At 36.0% G+C, this 21,793-nt stretch overlaps 1 protein-coding gene across 2 annotated transcripts in view; it reads right to left on the reverse strand.

Moving 5' to 3' along the window:
• The window catches only part of c11.1 (maestro heat like repeat family protein c11.1), a 763,927-nt gene that overhangs the window by 532,052 nt on the left and 210,082 nt on the right, over nucleotides 1-21,793 (reverse strand). For both annotated transcript variants that reach the window (XM_090407949.1, XM_090407950.1), the window contains exon 13: nucleotides 924-1,046. In XM_090407949.1, the coding sequence (XP_090264075.1) occupies nucleotides 924-1,046 (123 nt within the window). The remainder of the gene's footprint in view (nucleotides 1-923; nucleotides 1,047-21,793) is intronic.

Here is a 21,793-nt window from a genome sequence, read left to right on the forward strand (position 1 = left end):
GGTAGTGGCACTTGAATCCTCTGTGCTTGGTCACTTGAAATTAGACTTAAGTCCAAGTCTAGTCCCCAACTGGAGGAACTTTTTCTAAGCCTTTCTTTGAGCAGTACCCGAGTTAGTCGATCTCTGGAACGGGAAAGCAGGTTTTTCCTCCTGGAAACTTGGATTTTTCATCCCGTAAACTCAAGAAAATTGACCATAGTACCCACATTATTTCAGACAGTAACGTATCTTGTTAAGGTTAGGTACCAAGAGATGGCAGCATTTGTTTGCCAGCCTCTTTATCAGTGACTGCTATAATTAGTGATAGACATGGGCCAGCTATCTCTGTTTGGCTACCGGTGGAGATTGACTTGCCCACTCAGTCTCCTAAAGCTAGATAGGGTATAAAGGCCTTGCCTACTCTCTATAAGGGAATAAAAGGCATTAGCTGATTAGCTGAAATAAAATATATTTTTGTCAAATATGTCATTATTGTTTATATAATTTAAAAAAAAAATATATGGGAACATAAACCTACTTTTTCTATGCTATCGGAGTCTCGCATAACTCGCTTTATTTCTATGGAACCTAACATCCGAGTTATATGAGGGTTACCTGTATTTCCTTTTCCTGTTTTATTACCATTAGTCTTTTCCTTAACATGTCAGTCTCTGCATTACTGTTCAAGTGGCAATATTATATTTCAACTGGTTATATATTTCAATATATGCATAGTATTTTTTTTCTATGATCTACTATCACTTGTATTGCTGTAAACAAGCATTTGTTAACATTTTTACCACTTCTCCGGTCTTAATAAATTTCAATTTCAAGAAAAAACAGTTTATACATTAAAAAAAGAATTATACTGCATCATTTATGTAAAAATTAATTTCCACTTTTAGTAGCAAACAAAATCATATAGCTGACTGTGAAATAATTACCAAGCAGTCATCAGGTAATGCACATTGTCGCACAATAAACCAAACCATGGACTGACCACCTTCCAACTCCAGGTACCCATGATGAGCCATAGCAACGACTACTTGTGCTAAAATTTTCTTCGCCTAAAGTAATAAAAATTATTCACATTTATTTTTCAAATCTTGAATTTTTTTTTTCATTAGAAAAAAAAAAATTCAAGATGAAAAATATTCATTGTATGCATCAGAGAAATAAGAAACCTAATCAGATTTAGAATGCAGCTAAATACAAGCATTTCGTGGCTTACAAATAATAACAGAACAACATAAAAATACATTCTGCTCAAGTCTGAATAATGGTGTACTGTGATATAAAAATGAAGAGAATATATATATAAAGAACCTTTTCCTCTCTCTCACATGTCAATGTGATCTGAAATTACATATAAACATATGCATATTAAGTACATTTAGACAAACTTGACAATATAAACACAAGAATGAACATTTACCCCATGGCATAGTATTATGTTGTCAACTTCAAAGATTTCATGCTGTGGTAATTCTCCACATTGTGGAGAATTTTTGACATTGTGGTAAATCTACCATGTCAAAAACAATAAATAAAAAAAAATATGTGCATCACTACTAAGTCCAAAGACTTGCGATGGAATTCCACACACTAATATTCTACCTCTCCTTCAACTCATTCACTGAAGCATTAAGAACTGGTTGTTATTCCAATCACTTACTATTCAGCAAGCAGAAAATCTACTCCTCACACCTGTACTAACCACACTTGTCAAACTTATATGGATGATGTGTTGTTCAATCCCCACTTGTCATGTACTGAAGAATTTCTTCTATAGCTATTCCACAAGATCGCTATAGTTACATATTTCTATCACATCAATATTTTGCCTATTAACCAAATTTTGTAATCCACCACCTTTAATCTATTCTCACAGAAAATTTCACAGGTATGTCAGCATCCTGGTAACTCACCAGTGGATACTCCATGCTACGTCCTTGATCATTAAAAAAAGTGCACAGTCCAAATGCACTCGCATCAAAACCTTATCAAGAGGAATAACAAGTTTTCAGTATTATTTTTAACATCCAAATAATAAAGAAAGAATGGATATGAAAAAAATAAATCTACTGTATGTAGATAGTGTGAGGGTGACAAACAGAAGACGTTTTTCAATTAATGAGTGCTGATTTTGCTAAAAGCTATCGACTGTGTGTATCACAGTGTGAGCTCACTGCTATCTCTTCACTGGATGAAGAAACTCAGGTGTATGAGGAGGCATAAGAGCTGCTGCACAAACTGAATAAGAATTCGGCAATAGATACTGATGAGATATCAGGATGGTTGCTAAACATGTTCATCTGAACTGACTATTCTGAACTGACTACTGAAATGACCAAGCTATATCATTTGAGCCTCAGAACAGGGAAGATTCCGCAGGAGTGGAAAGAATGTATGGTAATCCCATTACACAAGGGCTGTGCAAAGACTGATGCATCCAACTATTGACCAATCAGTATTTCCAGAGTGGTAGTGAAGATTTTGGATAAGTTGGTGAGGGCTTGCATTCAGAAATGGGTTGACAGTGAATCTCTACTTTGGAATGAACAGCATAGTTTACTAAGGGGAAGGTCATGTGTCAGCAACTTGCTCACATTCTATAATAATGTTACCATTGAGCTACACAAGAGGAATGGATACACCATGATACTTTTGGATTTTGCTAAGGCTTCTGACAAAATACAGCATGGAAGACTGTTGCATAAATTGGAAAATGTGGGATTGGATTATAAACAATTGGCATGGATAATATGATGACTGACACACAGATATCAAAAAGTGGTATATGGGGGATGCGCGTCTGCAAGATTTAAGGTAACTAGTGATGTACCACAAGGATCAGTCCTTGGTCCATTGTTATTCAATCTGTATATTACTGCCACTGGGAAGGATTTGACAGATGACATACAGCTATTTGCTTAAGATGCAAATATAGGTAGGATAATCAAGAATGTGGCTGATATGCAGTGCTCACAGAATGATTTGAATAGTGGACATGGAAAATGAATGTCAGTAAATATCAAGTCATGCACTTTGGCATGATTAGTAATCTAATGCCGTACTATATTGGTGAGATTATGCTGGAAGAAACTGATCATGCCAAGGATCTTTAGAAGTGAAAAGATAATTGCAATGCCGAAACACACTTGGACATATAAAAAAAAAATGTTATTTGGCTTTGTTATGTATGTTTTCTATTAGTATATTCATAATTTTCTCTTTTATATAACCTTGTTGGGCTCCTAGGGATATTTCCCTTTTAGAAACTGGCAAATTTATAATTTAACTGCGCCAGCCAGTTTCCTATAACAAGAGCATAATTCAAGTTCAGGGAAATATTCCTATATCTACAGGTATATACCTTTATGTAGAATTCGCACTCAAGTATATAGATCTTGGTACCATGCAGTCGTGACCTAAGATCTAATCTCAAACATATATTTATCTAAATCCTTCCCACTATTGGTTCTGTTTTCACAAGTGGTAGCTTGACACCTCAAAATCAGGCATGATTCATGTTTAAGAAACAAAACGTGTTTATTGATACCACAAGACAAGTACATTAAATTATGCATCAAAATATTAAGATTTCTAAGTTCCTAGCTAAGTGAATATCTTATGCTGAGTTAGACAAACAGTTCAATACTAATCAAACTCTCTTACATAAACTGACATGCTAAATCATCTAATACCAATGGAAAGCAAAACTATGTCACATTCAAATTAAATCCTTTCATCCTGTTACTCTGAAAACAGATAATTCACAACTCATTTCTTTCTTAGTTAAATTTGTTCAACTTAACAAAAGGTTCTTACTACTTCAATCATATACAAATTAGATATTCATCCTATACAATTCTTTGTTTAATAGAATCGGCTGTATTAATTAGTTTGTCCTATCCAAGTTCTCTAAAATGCCCTCATTTGCTTTATCAAGACACAAATTCCATCTTCTAACAATTCCAAGACATAAAACAAAAATATCTCTACATTACCAAATCCTTCCGAAGGTCTATTAACGACCACATGATGCTCGGGTCATCCTTCATCTTTTGTATCTCTGGGTCAGGCCTCGTAACTAAGTTGTTCCTTCACTGCTACCGGATACAATCTGGTTATGGTTGGAACTAATGGTTTTCTCTGCTCCCTCGGGTGGGTCATTCAGAGGCTGGCACGATTCTGCATGAGCTATTGATTCTCGTATGGCTCTCTGCAGAATACTTCTCAGCGCTATCAGGAATACGGCCCGCTGTCCGACGACATAGCACCCTGATTCTACCTATCTCCGATCACTCGTCGAGAGTCCTCGATATCAAAATCCCAGAAAGACAAAAAAACCTCGCAACTTGGCGCATATTGCCTTATATATTACTTTTCAGCGCCCTCCTTCTCTGATCCGTAACTTACATCGCCCTTAGGTTGATCCTTTGCTTTCCCCCTTGCTACTACTAGGTGTTGTTTTCGAGGAAAGTGTGCTTATGTCAGTTTCCCCATAAGCTGCAGCCTTTGGCGTTACAGTAGGCACGTGTGGCCCAGACGTGACCTTTGATCTATTAGTCATTGCCTGTCTGGCGACTTACGATATTTTGGTAGCTTAATAAGACATAAATTAAGCTAGTATTTCCTTTACATATAATGCTAATCTGACATAATTCCAGATCTTAGCTTTCCGTCTGACAATAAATATTTCCAATACATTACACATACTGATATACACTTTCACATACAACAACTAGGTGTTTCTCATCTTCTGCTGGTAAGCAGGTATTATGCAATTTTTTTTATATTTTTGTTAAACTTTCATGTTAGATTCCTGAATGAATAACTTGTCAAGAATTTCTCCATTCAGGATCTAACAGCTTCTTTACAATAATAAAGACTTGATAAGACCTCACTTAGACAACTGTGTGGTCTCCAGGGTCAAACAGGATTTGAGTTGATGGAATTTTTCATTTTATGGAAGTGGGGAAAGGAAGAGAGGATATCCTTGGAAGCTGAGAAAGCCACCAAGAAGGGGATGATATCTAGATTTTTCTCTCAAAGCGTTGTGTGTGTGTGTGTGTGTGTGTGTGTGACTGGAATGGATTGCAATTGGATTGTTGTACATGTGCATATAGAATGGATTTCTTTCAATGAGCCCCCGACTCCCTGGAGGTCTCTATTAATAGTAGTAGTATAATAATAATTATTAATTCTACCTCAAATCCCTAGGTTCTACTTTCCAGTTCTTTCAATGTAATACACAGCTTGTAATTATTACAAAATAAATAAGTAACTAAGTGAAAAAATTTTCTACAATTTTCTCTCATCAACGGTATGTCAATATCTTGATAAACTAATTTTCTACTTGTAAAGTAGAAAATTCTAAGACATGGAAACATAAAGTAGAAAATTCTAAGACATGGAAACATGACTTCTACCATTGATTTAGCTCTCACTATCTCCATGTGTTTAGTTTTGCTCCTACAGCTCAAACTTCAACTGCCAAGCATTGGAAGTGTCATCCCAATCCCACAATGTATGGCAATATCCATGTGAAAGGAAATGAGCTATGCATTATAATACATAGTTGTGAAGGTAACTCAGAGGATTGCTGCAGTACTGAGAATGACGCTGACCAGCAGAGATAAAAGAGTTATCATTCCGTTGTATAAGGCCCTGATCAGACCACACTTTAGACTATTGTTCTCAGATTTGGTCCCCAGGATTTGAAGGGGATAAATTGACTGAGGAAAGGGTACAGAGACAGATAACAAAGATGGTTTCAGTCAGGACTGTACAATATAAGTTATGAGGATCAACTGAGGGAATGTGGACTGCAGAGTTTGGTGGATAGAAGGAGAGATGATATGATCGAGACTTTTAAACTGTTGAGAGGTAGTTACACGGTAGACATTGGAGAGTTCTTTCACTTGGTGGAATGGTGGGAAGGAGCATTGACAACTTCCAGGGCTAACCCTGGAAGTTACGAAAGGAGGCTGTGAGCAAGAGGGTGAGGAGTGGCTTCTTTGCGTGGAGGGTGGTTGAACCTTGGAATGCATTGCCTGAGAGTGGCTGGAGCGAGAACGGTCAATGGTATGATAAACTTTGTGTTCCCTAAAAACGACCCCCCCATGAGTCTTTTGACTCCATGGAGGCCTGGGTAATAATAATAATAACTTCTGCACATACCCATCCCCCAGCACTGCCCACAAAATTATGCAAACTTGGTTCTGTTAGTGGTGCTGTGCACAGTCAACATTGCATATTTATCAATAGAGAGAGGGAGTTGTATAGTTTAACATGCAGTGGAGAGATTATGAGAGTGCAGTTGTAATAACACTTCAGAAAGTTGGAATACAGCCACCTGTTATTTTCAACATACTAAAAAAAAACTCAGGATTAGTAGGATGTTTGTGTATTGGACTGTTAATTGTTATAACAATACTGAAGACATATCTGACTGCCAATGAACAGGTTGACCACACAGTGTTAGGACACAACAGCTTGTGATGGCTGTGAAGGCACACATCTGCTGTAATCCTGGGAGAATGCAGAAAGTCATGTCACAAGATATGAATGTTGTGAACAGAACGATGTCACACATAACTTGGTGGTGATAGTTCATCATTTTACTGAAAACAACTTACACAGCAGAGGGTGATAAAATCAGAGGCACTTCTCCGGCAGGGCATGAACAACAGACACAGGGATACCCTCTTCATAGATGAGAAGATTTTTATGATTGAAGAGTTGTTAACCTGCCAAAATGATCAGGTATATGGCCATGAAAGTGGCACAGCATCTGCCATAGCACCCAGGATTCAGGCAGGTCATCACCCACGTCAGTAATGGTTTGGTGAGGAGCGATGTATCAAGAAAGTAACCAACTTGCACTTCTGTGAGAAAAGGGTCAAACCTCCAGTGTATTAAGACACCAGGCTGGAACCTGTGATAGGGCCCCCTAAACAACACCTTAATTCACAGTAGGCAGTGAAACTTCAACAGGATTCAACCTCTGCACACAAGGTGAAGACCACACAACACCGTTTGGAGGTAAATGTGCCCGACCACATATCAGCATATGATTGGCCATATGGAAGTCTCGATCTGAATCTGTTAGACTTCAAATTGTGATTGGAGCTTGAGAGAGTAGATTGCAAGAAATAACACTCAAGAATTACTAGCCTGAAGGTGTATTTGGAGCAGGCACTGGCAGCATTTCTGTTGGATGTTGTGCGTGCAGTCATCAATATGTGGCCTCACAGACTTCGGGCATGCATGAAGGCTAAAAGGGGTATTTCAAACACTGAGTGCTGCTACATGCATATTATACATGTGGTTTGTATGTGCTGAAAGCTATAAATGGTTTAGTAATAGATTAAAAGTTTATGCGCTGTTCAAGTTATAACAGTCTTTATGTATATCAGGGCAATCTGATGTGTAATCATTTTTTAATAATGTATAATTTTTTATAATATACACCCTCTGTCCAAAAAAGAAACCGAACTTTTCGAAAATAGAATAAACTAGTGGCGCCACCTGTTGTATCTTATTGTTGTCGAAAGCTGAAATCTTCATTAGTGTTGTGACAACTGTTTATGACATTTGTTTCATTAGAAGCTGAGTTATAGTGCCAAGAGTGAGCGTGTTTTGACAAACGGTGGGAAAATGAGTTTCAAACAGAGAGCTGCGATTGTCTTTTGTGTTAAACTTGGTAGCCTCATCAGTTTCTTCCAGCCTAGTCCCACCAATATAATACGACACTGGATATTTAATCATGCCAAAGTGAATGACTATACTTTACTCACGTTGAACTGACACCCATTTTCCCATGCCCACAATTCCAGCCTATTCAAATCATACTAAGTTTTAAGCGTTTGATTATTTAAGTTTTGCCGTGAGTAGACATATCGATACAAAATTAATAACAGAAAAAACTCACGTACAAAGATTATTTAATAGTATCATTTTCGCCTGTGTCACAGGCAGCATCTTCAGTACATATTAAGCTCAAATTAAACAATAACTGACAATTCCAAAAAGCACCACCTAAGTAGCTGGTGTAAGATAACTAAAAAGGTCAATAAATTTCCTTAAAAAAAAAAAAAAAAAAAAAAAAAAAAAAAAAAAAAAAAAAAAAAAAAATCAATACAATAAAAAGTTAGGAAAGATTAGCTGATTTGTTAAGTACTATCTCCCATAAAGGGGATAGACGTAAGCCGTCGGATCTGTTTAAGTTAGGAGAATGAAGTAGAGTTTCACATGTTTCTTTATAAAGGCGTTCTATGAGGAACTGACTTTTGTGAAGAACTCGTCTTTCTCCAATGAACTCTGTGTCTAGTGAAGATGGTATGTTCTGCAAGTCCAGACTTTTCAGGTTTAAAGTACTCAATATAAGATTGGTGTTCCTCTAACCGAATAGAGGCAGATCTTCCCGTTTGTCTGAAATAAGATAATCCACAAGAGCACGGAATCTGGTAGACACCTGGATGATTAAGATGTGGAAGCTTGTCCTTAGGAGAAGTGAAGATTTTTCTAACCGGTCGAAAGGCAACAAAAACATTCAGTGGTTTTAAAACCTTTGCTATACGTTCACCGATGCCTTGTACATAAGGGATAGGAATGCACGTTATTTCTTCTGTGTTTGAAGAGGAAGACATATTAAAGCTACTCAAAGTTCTTTTAATGAAGCAATTCTTATAACCATTAGATAGAAGGAAGACCATACAATCTAGGTGGACGACCGAAGAAGGTATTAAGTTTTTTCGTTTGATCTTCATTCCACCTAGATTGTATGGTCTTCCAAAAGTTCATAAACCAGGCATTCCGTTAAGACCAGTCGTACATTGTATAGGTTACCTCACAAAATCTCAAAATTTTTATCAACTTTACTATGCTCTTCAACTAAAAGAACTGATACTTATATAAAAAATACTTTGGATTTCAGAAATAAAATTTCAGATCTTCATTTGGATGTTTCTGATATCATGATCAGTTTAGATGTTGTTTCTTTATTTACAAATGTGCCTCTTTCTGAAAGCATTGAATTACTACAACAGGAATTTCCTTCAGACATTGTAAACATATTTGATTTTGTAATACATTCTGGTTATTTTTCCTTTAAAAATAAGTTGTATCAACAAATTGAAGGAACAGCAATGGGCAATCCTCTTTCTCCTGCTATCTCCAATTTCTTTATGGAACATTTTGAATAACATATCTTTCACAACATTTCTCACAGATCTACTCATTGGTTCAGATATGTCAATGACATTTTTGCTGTATGGAATGGCTCTTCGTATGAACTTCAACAATTTCTCTCTAAGTTAAATGCACTTCATCCTAGGATCAAGTTTACCCTAGAAGTAGATCAAATAAGCAGTTAGCCTTTTTAGATCTTCTAATTCTTTGCCAACCAGATGGTAACCTACATTTCTCAGTTTATAGAAAGAAGATTCATACAGGCGATTATATCCATGCGGAATCTCATTACCATCCCAGTCAAAAGGCAGGAACTATTAAAACACTGGTTCATCGAGCCCACTCCTTTTGTTCTTCAGGCGATCTTTTACAGAAAGAAGTACAATATATAACTTCTTCCTTTCTATCTATGGTTATAAGAATTGCTTCATTAAAAGAACTTTGAGTAGCTTTAGTATGTCTTCCTCTTCAAACACAGAAGAAATAACGCGCATTCCTATCCCTTATGAACAAGGCATCAGTGAATGTATAGCAAAAGTTTTAAAACCACTGAATATTTTTGTTGCCTTTCGACCATTTAGAAAAATCTTCACTTCTCCTAAGGACAAGCTTCCACATCTTAATCATCCAGGTGTCTACCAGATTCCATGCTCTTGTGGATTATCTTATTTTGGACAAACGGGAAGATCTGCCTCTATTCGGCTAGAGGAACACCAATCTTATATTGAATACTTTAAACCTGAAAAGTCTGGACTTGCAGAACATGCCATCTTCACTAGACACAGAGTTCATTGGAGAAAGACAAGAGTTTTTTTTTTTTTTTTAGGAAATTTATTGACCTTTTTAGCTATCTTACACCAGGTACTTAGGTGGCGCTTTTTGGAATCGTAAGTCATTTGTTTAATTTGAGCTTAATATGTACTAAAGATGCCTGTGACACACAGGTGAAAATTATACTATTAAATAATCTTCGTATGTGAGTTTTTTCCGTTATTAATTTTGTATCAAATCATACTACAAGTACTGCATATCAGCTGCATTCCTGATTACCCTACTTATCTTTGCATCATCAGCAAATAGCTGTATGTCTCTTGTCAAATCCTTCCCAATATCATTAATGTAAAGATTGAATAATAGTGGACCAAGCACTGATCCTTGTGGTACAACACTTGTTACCTTAAACCTTGCAGACTTAGATCCCCCATATACTACTTTTTGATATCTGTCAGTCAGCCATCCTCTTATCCATGCTAATATTGTATAACCCAAACCCATTTTCTCCAATTTATGCAACAGTCTACCATGCTGTATTCTGTCAAAAGCCTTAGCAAAATCCAAAAATATCATGGTGTATCCATTCCCCCCCCCCTTGTCTAGTTCAATGGTAACATTGTTATAGAATGTGAGCAAAGTTGCTAAAACATTACCTTCCCTTAGTAAACCCATGTTATGCATTGCAAAGTAGAGATTCGCTGTCCTTCCCTTAGTAAACCCATGTTGTTCATTGCAAAATAGATTCACTGTCAACCTATTTCTGAATGCGAGCCCTAACTAATTTTTCCAAAATCTTCACTACCATTCCTGAGATACTAATTGGTCAATAGTTAGATGCATCAGTCTTTGCACCACCTTTGTGTAATGGAATACCAGACATTACTTCCATTCCTGCAGAATCTTCCCTGTTCTGAGACTCATATTAAACAGCCTGGTCAAAGAAATGGCCAGTTCAGCTGAACACTCTTTTAGCACACGCACTGATATTTCATTAGTCCCTATTGCTGAATTCTTATTCAATTTTTGCAACAGCTCTAATACCTTGGCCTCATACACCTGCATTTCCTCATCTAGTGAAGTAACAATGAGCTCAATGTTGCAAACACCAGGTTGATAGCTTTTAACAAAATGGGCACTCAGAACAACCTCTTCTGCATCTGTAACTCTCATGTCATCAGGATTTAGAAGAGTTATTCTTTCACATTCATTCATTCTTTCTTTTACCTGCAGCATTTCGATAGAATTCTGGTGGGTTGTCTTTAGCATGCAGAGCCAGTTTCTTTTTATACTTAGACTTTGCTTTCCATACAAGTGTTTTGAAAGAGCAAGACAGATAGAAACATGTTGTTCATTTTCTAGGTATGTCCTAGAATGATGTTATATCATGAAATTAGCACATTTTAATATAATGCATTTTTCAAAATACAAGAAAAACAGCAACTTAACATTAAAAAAAAAAAAATCATAGGTGTCATTCCAAAATCAGTTAAAAAATACAGGTTAACCAAAAATTTTTCTAGTTACCCTAACTTCAATAATTATAATTAATGAAGCTAATGTAACAGGACAAAACCTGAAATAACTTCAAATTTTTAAGAGGAAATTTGGGGTTGAGTGGTTGGTTTATGATTTACTGCAAGGATAGCAGAGATTGCATTGAAACATTACAAAGGTTACAGTCATACACAAACCAAAACTAAAAACTAAAGAAGTAAATAACATAGTACAAGAAAACAAATTTGCATAAATGAGCAATGTCATATCTATATATAAATAGTACTTATGATGAAATCTGTTAGTATAAATTAATTCTTTGTAAAAAGAGGGGGGGGGGGAGGGAAAGAAAGGTTTCATGCAATTTGCCTGAGTCTCAATAACATCTGCCAGTGTGTATGTGGCTTATCCAGATTAATCTTACTGAATTCCTTCTTGAGTAAGTGCTGGAACTTCACCAGAACATGGCATGCAGTAAGCTGTTACACTGATTACATACAGGTAAATTACCAGCTCTCACAGAATACAGTAGTGCCCCCTTATCTGAGGGTTTGTTTTCTGTGGTTTCAGTTACCTGTGGTCAACCCCAGTCCAAAAATATTACATGGAAAATTCCAGAAATAAACCTTTCTTAAATTTTAAAATGGGTTGACAATAACAGCTGCTTCTGTAGTCTCATTTCTATCAATTTCAATGTTCTGGGTATCCAGCACAATAGAATAATGAAATTACAGGTCCTTATTTGATACAATAATGTTAGCATATCATTAAGCACAGGATGCGGATCATACAGAAGAGGAGATGGCTTATAAAGAACTTAACAAATCTGCATAAATCACACTTTTCTTCTTCTTCTTCTTTTTTTTTGATAGAAGTTTCTTTTATGTGTACAAGTGCAAGATGGATGGCCTGCAGCCTGGCAGTAACTTAGTTAATGCATTCAAAGTAGAATTAGATTGGAACATGGTCAGGAAAAACAGCAGCACAACCAACAATGGTCTCACATCTCAAATCACCAGCATACACAGAAAAGAAACAGAGTACTCTGCTCTGCTGTTAAACAAATGAAAGTTGAATGACAGAGTATTTCACTTCCTTAGCTGGCACAGTGAGGGGTTGCACGATGGTGCAAAGCTGCTCTCCATCATTCAGTCATCATACTCGTCATGACACCATTCTGTTCAACATTCATGCATACTCTCTTTCACACAGTGCATAACTCGCATGATCTCTTTCACACACACATATCTAACAAGCAAATGGCAGTCATAGGTTTAATACCGAACTTCCCACCATAGGTAAAAAAAATACTAGTCCACATATGCCATGGTAAAGACTTTATTTTTAAGTTGCAGTTAAGTGACAACTGTTTCCATCAAAGTGCCAGAACAGTTTCTTTTGCTTCGACATAAAGACTCTGAATGGGTGATGTGCAAAATGCAACATTATTCATATATCTTGATCACAGATAGGTATCATGTAAAAGAGTAGATTAGGGACCTATAAGATTTGAGCAAACAGACACACAATAAAGGTGAAGCAAGGAACATCAGTCAGTAGATGATAGTGTGAAGGATATTCAATGCTCTTTTGCACTTTTTTCTTAGTTGACAAATGTGTGAAAGGAATAAGTTTTCTGTTAAAAATGAGTCCCAAGAATCAGACTCTATTACTACTGGAATAATAGTTTGTCCCATCCTTAACTCCGAGTTTCAGTGAAGAATGCATTTTTGGCCGGAGTGTATAGACAATTTTTTTCTGCTTGCAAACCTGAACAAACATTATCAACTGCTTGTTGAAGTTGCATTGCAATGATGCCACATCCCTCATGACAGAAGAATGACAGAAAACTGTTAAGTCATCAACATATAGAATAATACTTCCTGTGGGAGAAAGCAGTTCAGTGACTGAGTTTATTTTGATGGCAAACAGCATCAACACTTAAGACATAGCCTTGCAGACCCTCTTCTTCGCAATACGACCAGGCTTCCCATTCAAATTTCAATTCTCCTTAATGAGAAAGTTTTTTAATAAAAGCAGGAAGATGTAACCAAGACCTAGATGATGCAGATCTTTTAATAGAGTAAATCCTATTTCAGGCTGTGCCATAAGATTTTTCCATATTCAAAGAAATTCAAAACCTCGTTCCTGTTTCAGGAATGCATCTCTTATAGATGTTTCTAGACAGACCAAATGGTCCAGTGTGTCGATCAGTATCTATGAAACACACATTGTGCATTAGAGAAATGCTTTTTAAATGTTATATGTCTTGCATCCATAATTTATTCAATATCCAAGTAGCTGGTTGCTTGTGTTGGGTCTTTTCCTGGTTTTAGGAAGGCAATGAAATTGACTTATAACATGAATCTGAAAATCTCTCTCTCATTAAGAATTCTGTTATACAGTAAGAAGAAGAAAGAAAGCCACAGAAATTGCAGAAAATGTTTTATCTCATAATGAATGTAATCAGATCCTAAGGAATTAGAATGTGAGATTAAAATTGCTGTATTCCATTTCTCTATAATGAATGGCTGATTATATGAGTATAGTTCATTTGTAGAAAAGACAAGCCGCTGTTACTCTTGTTGCTCTTTCAAATATCAAAAATTAAGGAGAATATAAAGCTGTTATGAAGATTTTGGAAAAGCTTTCCCCCTTAAAGTATCAGCAAATGCTTTGATTTCAGCAACCTACATATCTATTACATTCTAGAATAAAATGAATAATTTGTTCTCCATCTACTCTTCATTTTCCTGAATTTTATCCAATACAACTTTTGCACTGTTTGCATGATTGATGAAAACTGGATACAAGGTAATTTTTAACTCTAATGTCGAACATGTGGTGCTTTGGCTGGTGTACATTTAGAAGCTACGATATTTGATATAACAGGATAACTTCAAAATATGCTCATGCTCTATCTTGATCCCCCCCCCCCTCCACCTCCTGCTTGGCACTCAGGGTTGCACCATGACTTCGGATATTGTGGAAATCAAGAGGATGCTTTTGAAATGAAGTTGTCACTTCCTAGACAGTATATTCTGTAACTGCTTCAGTGATAGGTGTTTGGCTAACTGCTTCAGCATTAAATTTCGTAAGATGGAAAAAAGTATTCCAGTCAGCCTGGTCAAATTTTCCATGTGGGAATGCATGTAGGAAAGCATGGTTCCTGCGAGTATATATATATTGCAAAGCACAGCGAAATTACTGCTTCTGTATGAATTCACTTTGAAATCCCACATGGAAGAATAGCAGAGGAGCAGATTACAAGATCCAGTGCACAATGTGAGTGGGTAGGCATATGAAAGAATGTACTGCATCTATTATTAAGGAAAGAGAGAGATCATCATTGTCAAGCATATGCTTAATAATCCAGCCTTACCCACTTGTGCTCTCACTACCCCACAGAGTACTATGTCTATTAAAGTCGCCTAAGAAGTATGGGCTGAGACAGTTGCATTTTCAGATGATCAAGTTAAGTCTGTGTTAACTTAGAACCCAGTGGTAAATAAATGGCACATATTGTAATAATATTTCTCACTGATAGGTGGTCAGCCACAAATTTCAGAGCAGGGTTAAGCTGGATACACTGTGCACAAGGACAGTGACTCTTTCATGAGCAGAAAAATCACAATAACTCAAAAACTGTATGATGAATTTTTATGCTATGTGGTGAAAAGCAGAATAAGATGTGAAAGATAATCAAGATCAATATTTGTAAACTCAGAACCCATGGTAAACAAATGATGCATTTTGTAATAATAACTTCCACTTATAGGTAGTCAGCCACCACTTAACAATATGATTGCAAAGGGGAAAACACTACAAAAATTCTAAATAAAGTTTAATTCAGTAACAAATGGGTACATGAAGATCAAGACCTAACTTAACCCATTCCTGTAACTAATGTGAGGTCAGAATGTAGCTGATTTGGGTAGCACTCCTGTTTCAGTGAGCAGATAACCTGAGATATTGGTCACCCAATGGCTTGCCACCTAACGTCATTAGTTAAATGATATCTTGTAGTATCTAAGAATCTTGCTATCGCAAAATGTCATGTTATCACTTTAATGAAAGAACCAACTGTAGAGGCACCATTAGAGAGAGAGAGAGAGAGAGAGATGACTGCCAAAATCGAAGCAGGACAGAAAAGAAGAAATGAAAATAAGATTTCAAGATCTACAGGTACATTCTGCTGCCTTCTACAGTAGACAGATGATCAACAGAGAATAGCATAATAAGAAAAATCTCTGCAAACAATTCAAGATCTCTTCAATAGTGTGGTTACGCTATGTAGATGATGTGTTTGCCATCTGGCCCCATGGACAAGACACTTTGGATGCCTTTGTCACCTACCTAAACAGCCAACACCCCAAAATTCACTTCACAGTAGAAAAAGAATCAAATAACTGTTTACCATTTCTTGACACATTAGTCACCCACCTTTCAGATGGATCACTATCTTTTTCTATTTACAGAAAGCCTACACACACACAGGAAGATACTTACATAAACAATCACATCATCATCCAGTCCAACAGTACGACATTTTAAAAACACTTACACACAGAGCCAGAGTCATTTGTTCTAACGATACAGCTCTGACCACTGAACTCCAATACCTGCGCCATACATTCTTTGCCAACGGCTACAATCCCTACAAAATAGATAAAATACTACATAGGCCCATTACTCTGCCCTCCCCTAATACACAAGAATACAACATAACCATTTCTATTCCCTATATCAGAGGTACATTGGAAAAGATAGCCAAAGTATTGTTGAAACATGGCCTTCGCACCACTTTCAAACCTCATGTCAAGCTGGCAACTCTGATCCGCTCGCCTAAGGATAAACTACACCCTTTAGCACACCCAGGAGTGTATGAAGTTCCGTGTGATTGTGACTTGGCCTATTATGGGCAAACAGGAAGATCAGTGAACATCCACCTGGAAAACATGAAAGATACATTCGCTACTATTACTATGGCAAGTTGGGACTGGCAGACCATGCTTTGGACATTCTTTCACACAGGATTAGATGGAGGAAAACGAATGTGCTATTTAGGAGTCGTTATAGATCTGAAAGATTATTTTTTGAGTCAACAATGGCTTTGAAGAATTCTCCCAACCTTAACAAATATGGTTGCATTAATTTGCCAAAAATTTGGGTGACGGTTATCCTAAGAAAAACTCCTGGATAACTGCTGTTTTTTTTTTTTTTTTTTTCCCGTTAGAGGGCGCCAAAAATAAAATAAGACTTTAGATCTTTTGTCTTTTGCAATTATATTGTTTCACTCACTCACTGTCGTGTTTACATGTGTGTTGTGCTCTGATGATGCTGAGTTGAAAATCAGAGAAATATAAGCGTTAATAAAACATCTTTGTGATAAAAGTGTTTGTGGTGTTGTTAATACCGTGAAAAATAAGTCATGAAGAATGGACTTTATTAACCAAGATGCCCCAACAAGTATGACACAACGTTTTGTACCATCCTATATGTGTATGATTTAAGTCAATACAGAACAAAATCTGACTGGCTAATTTCCAAACTGCCAGTCCATCCTTAATTGTTCAGTATTCAGGCAAGGAAGCAAAAACAGGAAACACCATGAAAGAAGAACTAGACACTATGTTGGAAGATAGCTCCCTGTTTTTCTCATGCAGGTCTCTTCCCAGTTATATAGCTGTGATCCTCAAGTGAATTCATTTTAATTTCTTATTTATTTTTAATTTATGACATGATGTGAAAGATGAATTAAACACTGTGATGGAGGTGGGTGAGATTAGGGCTTATACCTAGTTAATTTAAAGATGTAATTAGATTTAATATTCAAACTGTGTGCAAGTTTGTGGGAGTTAAAATATATTCAACTAGTGTAAGAGCTATACAATCATGATCTTTGCAGATGACTAAAAGGTATTCTTCTTGAATTACATATTTTTTAAAAAACTCTTGTGTCATTATTGGGGTATCAGGTTAGAACATAAAAGTTTAATTATGCATAATGTATAGGATATGCAAATCTGTATCATTGCTCCCTACAAAATATAGTAACTTCTTGAAGTGAAACACTATAATGTGAGGGTGAATGCCACACACACTGTTTCTTAAATGAAAAGGAAAACTTGTAAGGACCTACTGTTGGTGATGAAATGCAGATATGTGAGGTGGTGTCAGAGAATATCCATAACAGTATCTTGCCACAGACATATGATAAACTGTGCAGATACTACATAATTTCATTATATACATATATTCATATTTTTTTGACTGACTGAAACCGAGAAAATAGATAAATTAATTTAATGCAGCACACAACATGTTTCGTCAAAAATGACTTCTTCAGGTGTGAACACTTAAAGCAAATTAAAAAAACCATAAAAACACTGTGCCATTATAATAACAAATTAGTAAACTGAAGTTAAGTTTGAATTGTCGTTATAGTCCGTTCTGTAGTTCTATTGTTGCGCAAATGCGAGTGTTTGAGTTCATGCGTTAGCCAGTATCTAATGGCAGAACTATGCGAGTCAGGTAGACTATAACTGAGGTTGCTGTTGATGTGAGAAGGATCTAGGACAATTTCTTTGGATTCCACTTTGTGCAGTTCCACTTCATCGTGACAAATATAAACGTTTGATGTTGCGTTCCAATCTACTCCGTGTTGGCGGCCTTCATCGTTTGTGTTCACTAAAAATAACACGTGACTTGAGAGTGCACTTGCTCTGATCCTATTATAGGAAATGTCTCTCTGATGTTCCTCTAGCCGAAGGAGGATTGACTTGTCAGTCACATAGTATGGCCTTAGACAATCACATATTATTTTATATTCATGGGTGGAACTGAAGATGGTTATGAGCTTGTTTTGGGTGGCTCAGAACTGACCTTAGTTTTGGAAGAGTTGAAAAACACGTTGTTATATTAAATTTTTTTCAAAATTCTTCTTAGTTTCCGGGAGAGCGAGCTGATGTATGATAAAGAAACATAACCCTTGGGGTTGTCAGGGATCTCTGTGTTGTTTCGAGGGCACTGGTATAGTTGTCTCTTAATGTTTTTGGAAGAGGTTATCCATTATTTAAGAAAATTCTTTCTAAATACTTCAGTTCATTTTTTAGTTCTTCATCCGACAATACTGAGCGAGCATTGTGAGCAATGTGGAAATGATATATAACTTTTGTGTGGGATAGTGATGTGAAGATGCATGTAGGTATCTATCCATGTGGTTGAAGAATGAGATCCTTAAAGAATCAGACATCATAGTAAGCTTCATGTCTAGAAATGAAAGGGAACTATTTTCTTTAATCTCGAAGGTAAATTTTATGTCTTGGTGGAAGTCGTTTAAATGATTTTGGAAGATGTGAAGATTCTCTACACCAGGGTTTCCCAAACTGTGTTCCGCAGAACATCAGTGTTCCGCGAGAAGTTCTCCTGGAATTTGTCATTTTAGTTTTCTAAGCATTTTTCATGAATAAATATTTTATAGTGGAAATATTTGAGGAGAATAATATTTGTGAATATGTCAAAAAGCTCAGACCCAGAACGCCTAATAACATCTGTGTATCGTTAATTTTCACACATTGAAACCTTTTAACATTTGGAAAAGGGAATACCACTGTTTATGACTGGTCATAAATATTGCCTGCAAGGGGATTATAACAATGGGTGGCATATCCTCTGTTCTCAAAACTGAAGGAAATGACATCTGTGTAGCAAATGTCAGTGACCAAGCAGCATATTTTTAAACATAGAAATATTCATGAATTATCGTTAATTTTCACACATCGAAATCTTTCAACAATCAGGAAAGAGAATACCGCTGTTTATGATCGATTATAAAAATTTCCTGCAAACCGATTACAACAATGGGCAGCATATCCTCTGTTCTCAAAACTGAAAGAAATAACATCTGTGTTGCAAATGTTAGTGACCAATCAGCAAGGAAGTATAAAGAAAATTTTTCCACTAAAATTGAAGATCAAGGTAGTCTATCCGGTTCTCACATCTAGTAATACTGAATACTTTCTTCACAAGTTTGTATTGTAGGATGAAAGTTTCGAAACCGTAGTGCCGTGTGATTTTTTTTAAAAGTAATAGCCCTGGAGATTTAAATTTTAATATGAATAAGAGACAAGGGACTTTGTTTAACATTGATATTAAGAAATCTCTTATTGAAGGTGTTTGTGATGCAACAGATAGTGAGTCACCACCACAAGCCTACAAAGCGACCTCCAGGATGTACAAAAGGAGGAGAAAACTACCAGCACACAGGAGAAAAAGTCTGCATTCACTTGTAAGTACTTATAATGTTATAAATTTTTGGTGATCAGAATGGGATATGTCAATGAAAATCAGCACAAATTAATTTAATGATGTTTAATTAATTATTAATTAATAGTTAATGATCAATTATTAATTAATAAAAAATCAGCTACATTAACAATTAATTATTAATTAATACATTACAAAATGACAAATGTGTTCCGTGAAAATTTCGGGATTTGTGAAGTGTTCGGTCATAGGAAAAATTTGGGAAACGCTGCTCTACACCATGCTCCTAAATAAGGAATATATCGTCCACACAGCAAAGCCATGTTCTAGGTTTTAATGTTGCTTTAGAGTTGGCTTTTTTCTCGAAATCCTCGAAGAAAATGTTGGCCAATATTGGAGACCATAGCTAGTCCTTTGTTCAGTTCATAAATTTTCTCTTTGAACTTGAAATACCCTGACAGTGTGAGAGGAGAGAAAAATCTTTTTAGAGATCTTGTTTTTTAAAATGCTCAGAACATCTTGCATTGGAACATTTGTAAAAAGGGCCACAATATCAAAGCTCGCCATAATATCGGAATTCTTCAGCTTTATATCTTTAATTTTAGAAGCGAAGTCCATTGAATTTTTTAATGTAACAGGAAGATTTTCCTATTAGATCTTTTAAGGAGGATGCTAGATATTTTGATAATTTATATGTCGGTGAATCAATACTATCAACTATTGGCCTGTGTAGACAATTTGTTTTATGCACCTTTGGAAGGCCATATAATCTTGGAATAAGTGGATGTAAGAACTGAAGAGAAAGATGTGTGTTTCTAGGACATTCTGTTGTCATCTTAAGGAGATTGTTTGTTTGATTATGTATCTCTCTTGTTGGGTCTCGGTCTAGTTCCAAGTAGGTATCTGATTCTAGTAATGTCAGGATTTTTTCGCGATAAGCTGTTTTATTTAGTATTGCATTGCCCTTGTCTGCTTGGAGGATAATAATATCTCTATTCCTTTTAAGTTTTTTGATAGCTAGTCTTTCCCCAGGAGAAATGTTGTCGACTGGTGGTTTTGTGTTGTTAATCGCAAATATTGCCTCCATATGAAATAAATTTGCATCTGCTGTAGAAGCACTGAGCTAGCTTTTTCTATCTTAGTAAGAAACAATTCTCTAGGGATGGATTTTGGCAAAGGATCAAAATTAAGACCTTTTGAGAGAATATGCTCTTCTTCCGGACTAAGGGTGTAAGATGATTTGTTTATTACTAATTTTTTTAAGGCCTTCATGATGCTTATTAGGTGTGAATTATTCTTGTGTTAATCTGAGTGAATTAAATTTCCTGATTAGCTTAGATTTATTGATTTCCTGAGTTCTTGAAATCTGGCGTGTGCTCATCTCTTTTATGGTATTCCACGACACGGGGTCTAAGATATTGCTAAATGATTTTCCAAAATGAGTTTTTTTTCTAAAGAGATAGGCTAAGTTCCGTTTCGTGTCACCAATTCATTCTGATAAAAGATCTAATTTTGCTTTTTGGTAAATTCTATGCCCTTTCCATTGTGATGATTTCCTTGAATTGTAGGAATTTTGGAATGATTGAAAAGGACTTCCAGCATTTTAAAAAGACAAGCCGTTATATCAAAGATATAAAGATGAAGAATTCCGAAATTGTGGCGAGCTTTGATGCTGTGGCACTTTTTACAAATGTTCCAATGCAAGATGTTCTCAGCATTTTAAAAAACGAGATCACTAAAAATATTTTTGCTCTCCTCTCACACTGTGTTAGTTCAGGATATTTTAAGTTTGAAGAGAAAATTTATAAACAGAACAAAGAACTAGCTATGGATAGCCCCCTGTCTCCAATACTGGCCAACATTTTCTTCAAGGATTTCAAGGAAAAAAGCCATCTCTAAAGCAACATTAAAACCTAGAACATGGCTCCGCTATGTAGACAATATATCTTTATTTGGGAGCATGGTGTAGAGAATCTTACAATCTTCCTAAATCATTTAAACAACTTCCACCAAGACATAAAATTTACTGCCCGGATTGAAGAAAATGGTTCCATTTCATTTCTAGACATGAAGCTTACTA

Source organism: Typopeltis vanoorti, chromosome 18 (genome assembly GCF_054136105.1).
Source record: "Typopeltis vanoorti isolate ZY-2024b chromosome 18, IOZ_Tvanoo_1.0, whole genome shotgun sequence".
In the NCBI taxonomy this organism is placed as follows: domain Eukaryota; kingdom Metazoa; phylum Arthropoda; class Arachnida; order Uropygi; family Thelyphonidae; genus Typopeltis; species Typopeltis vanoorti.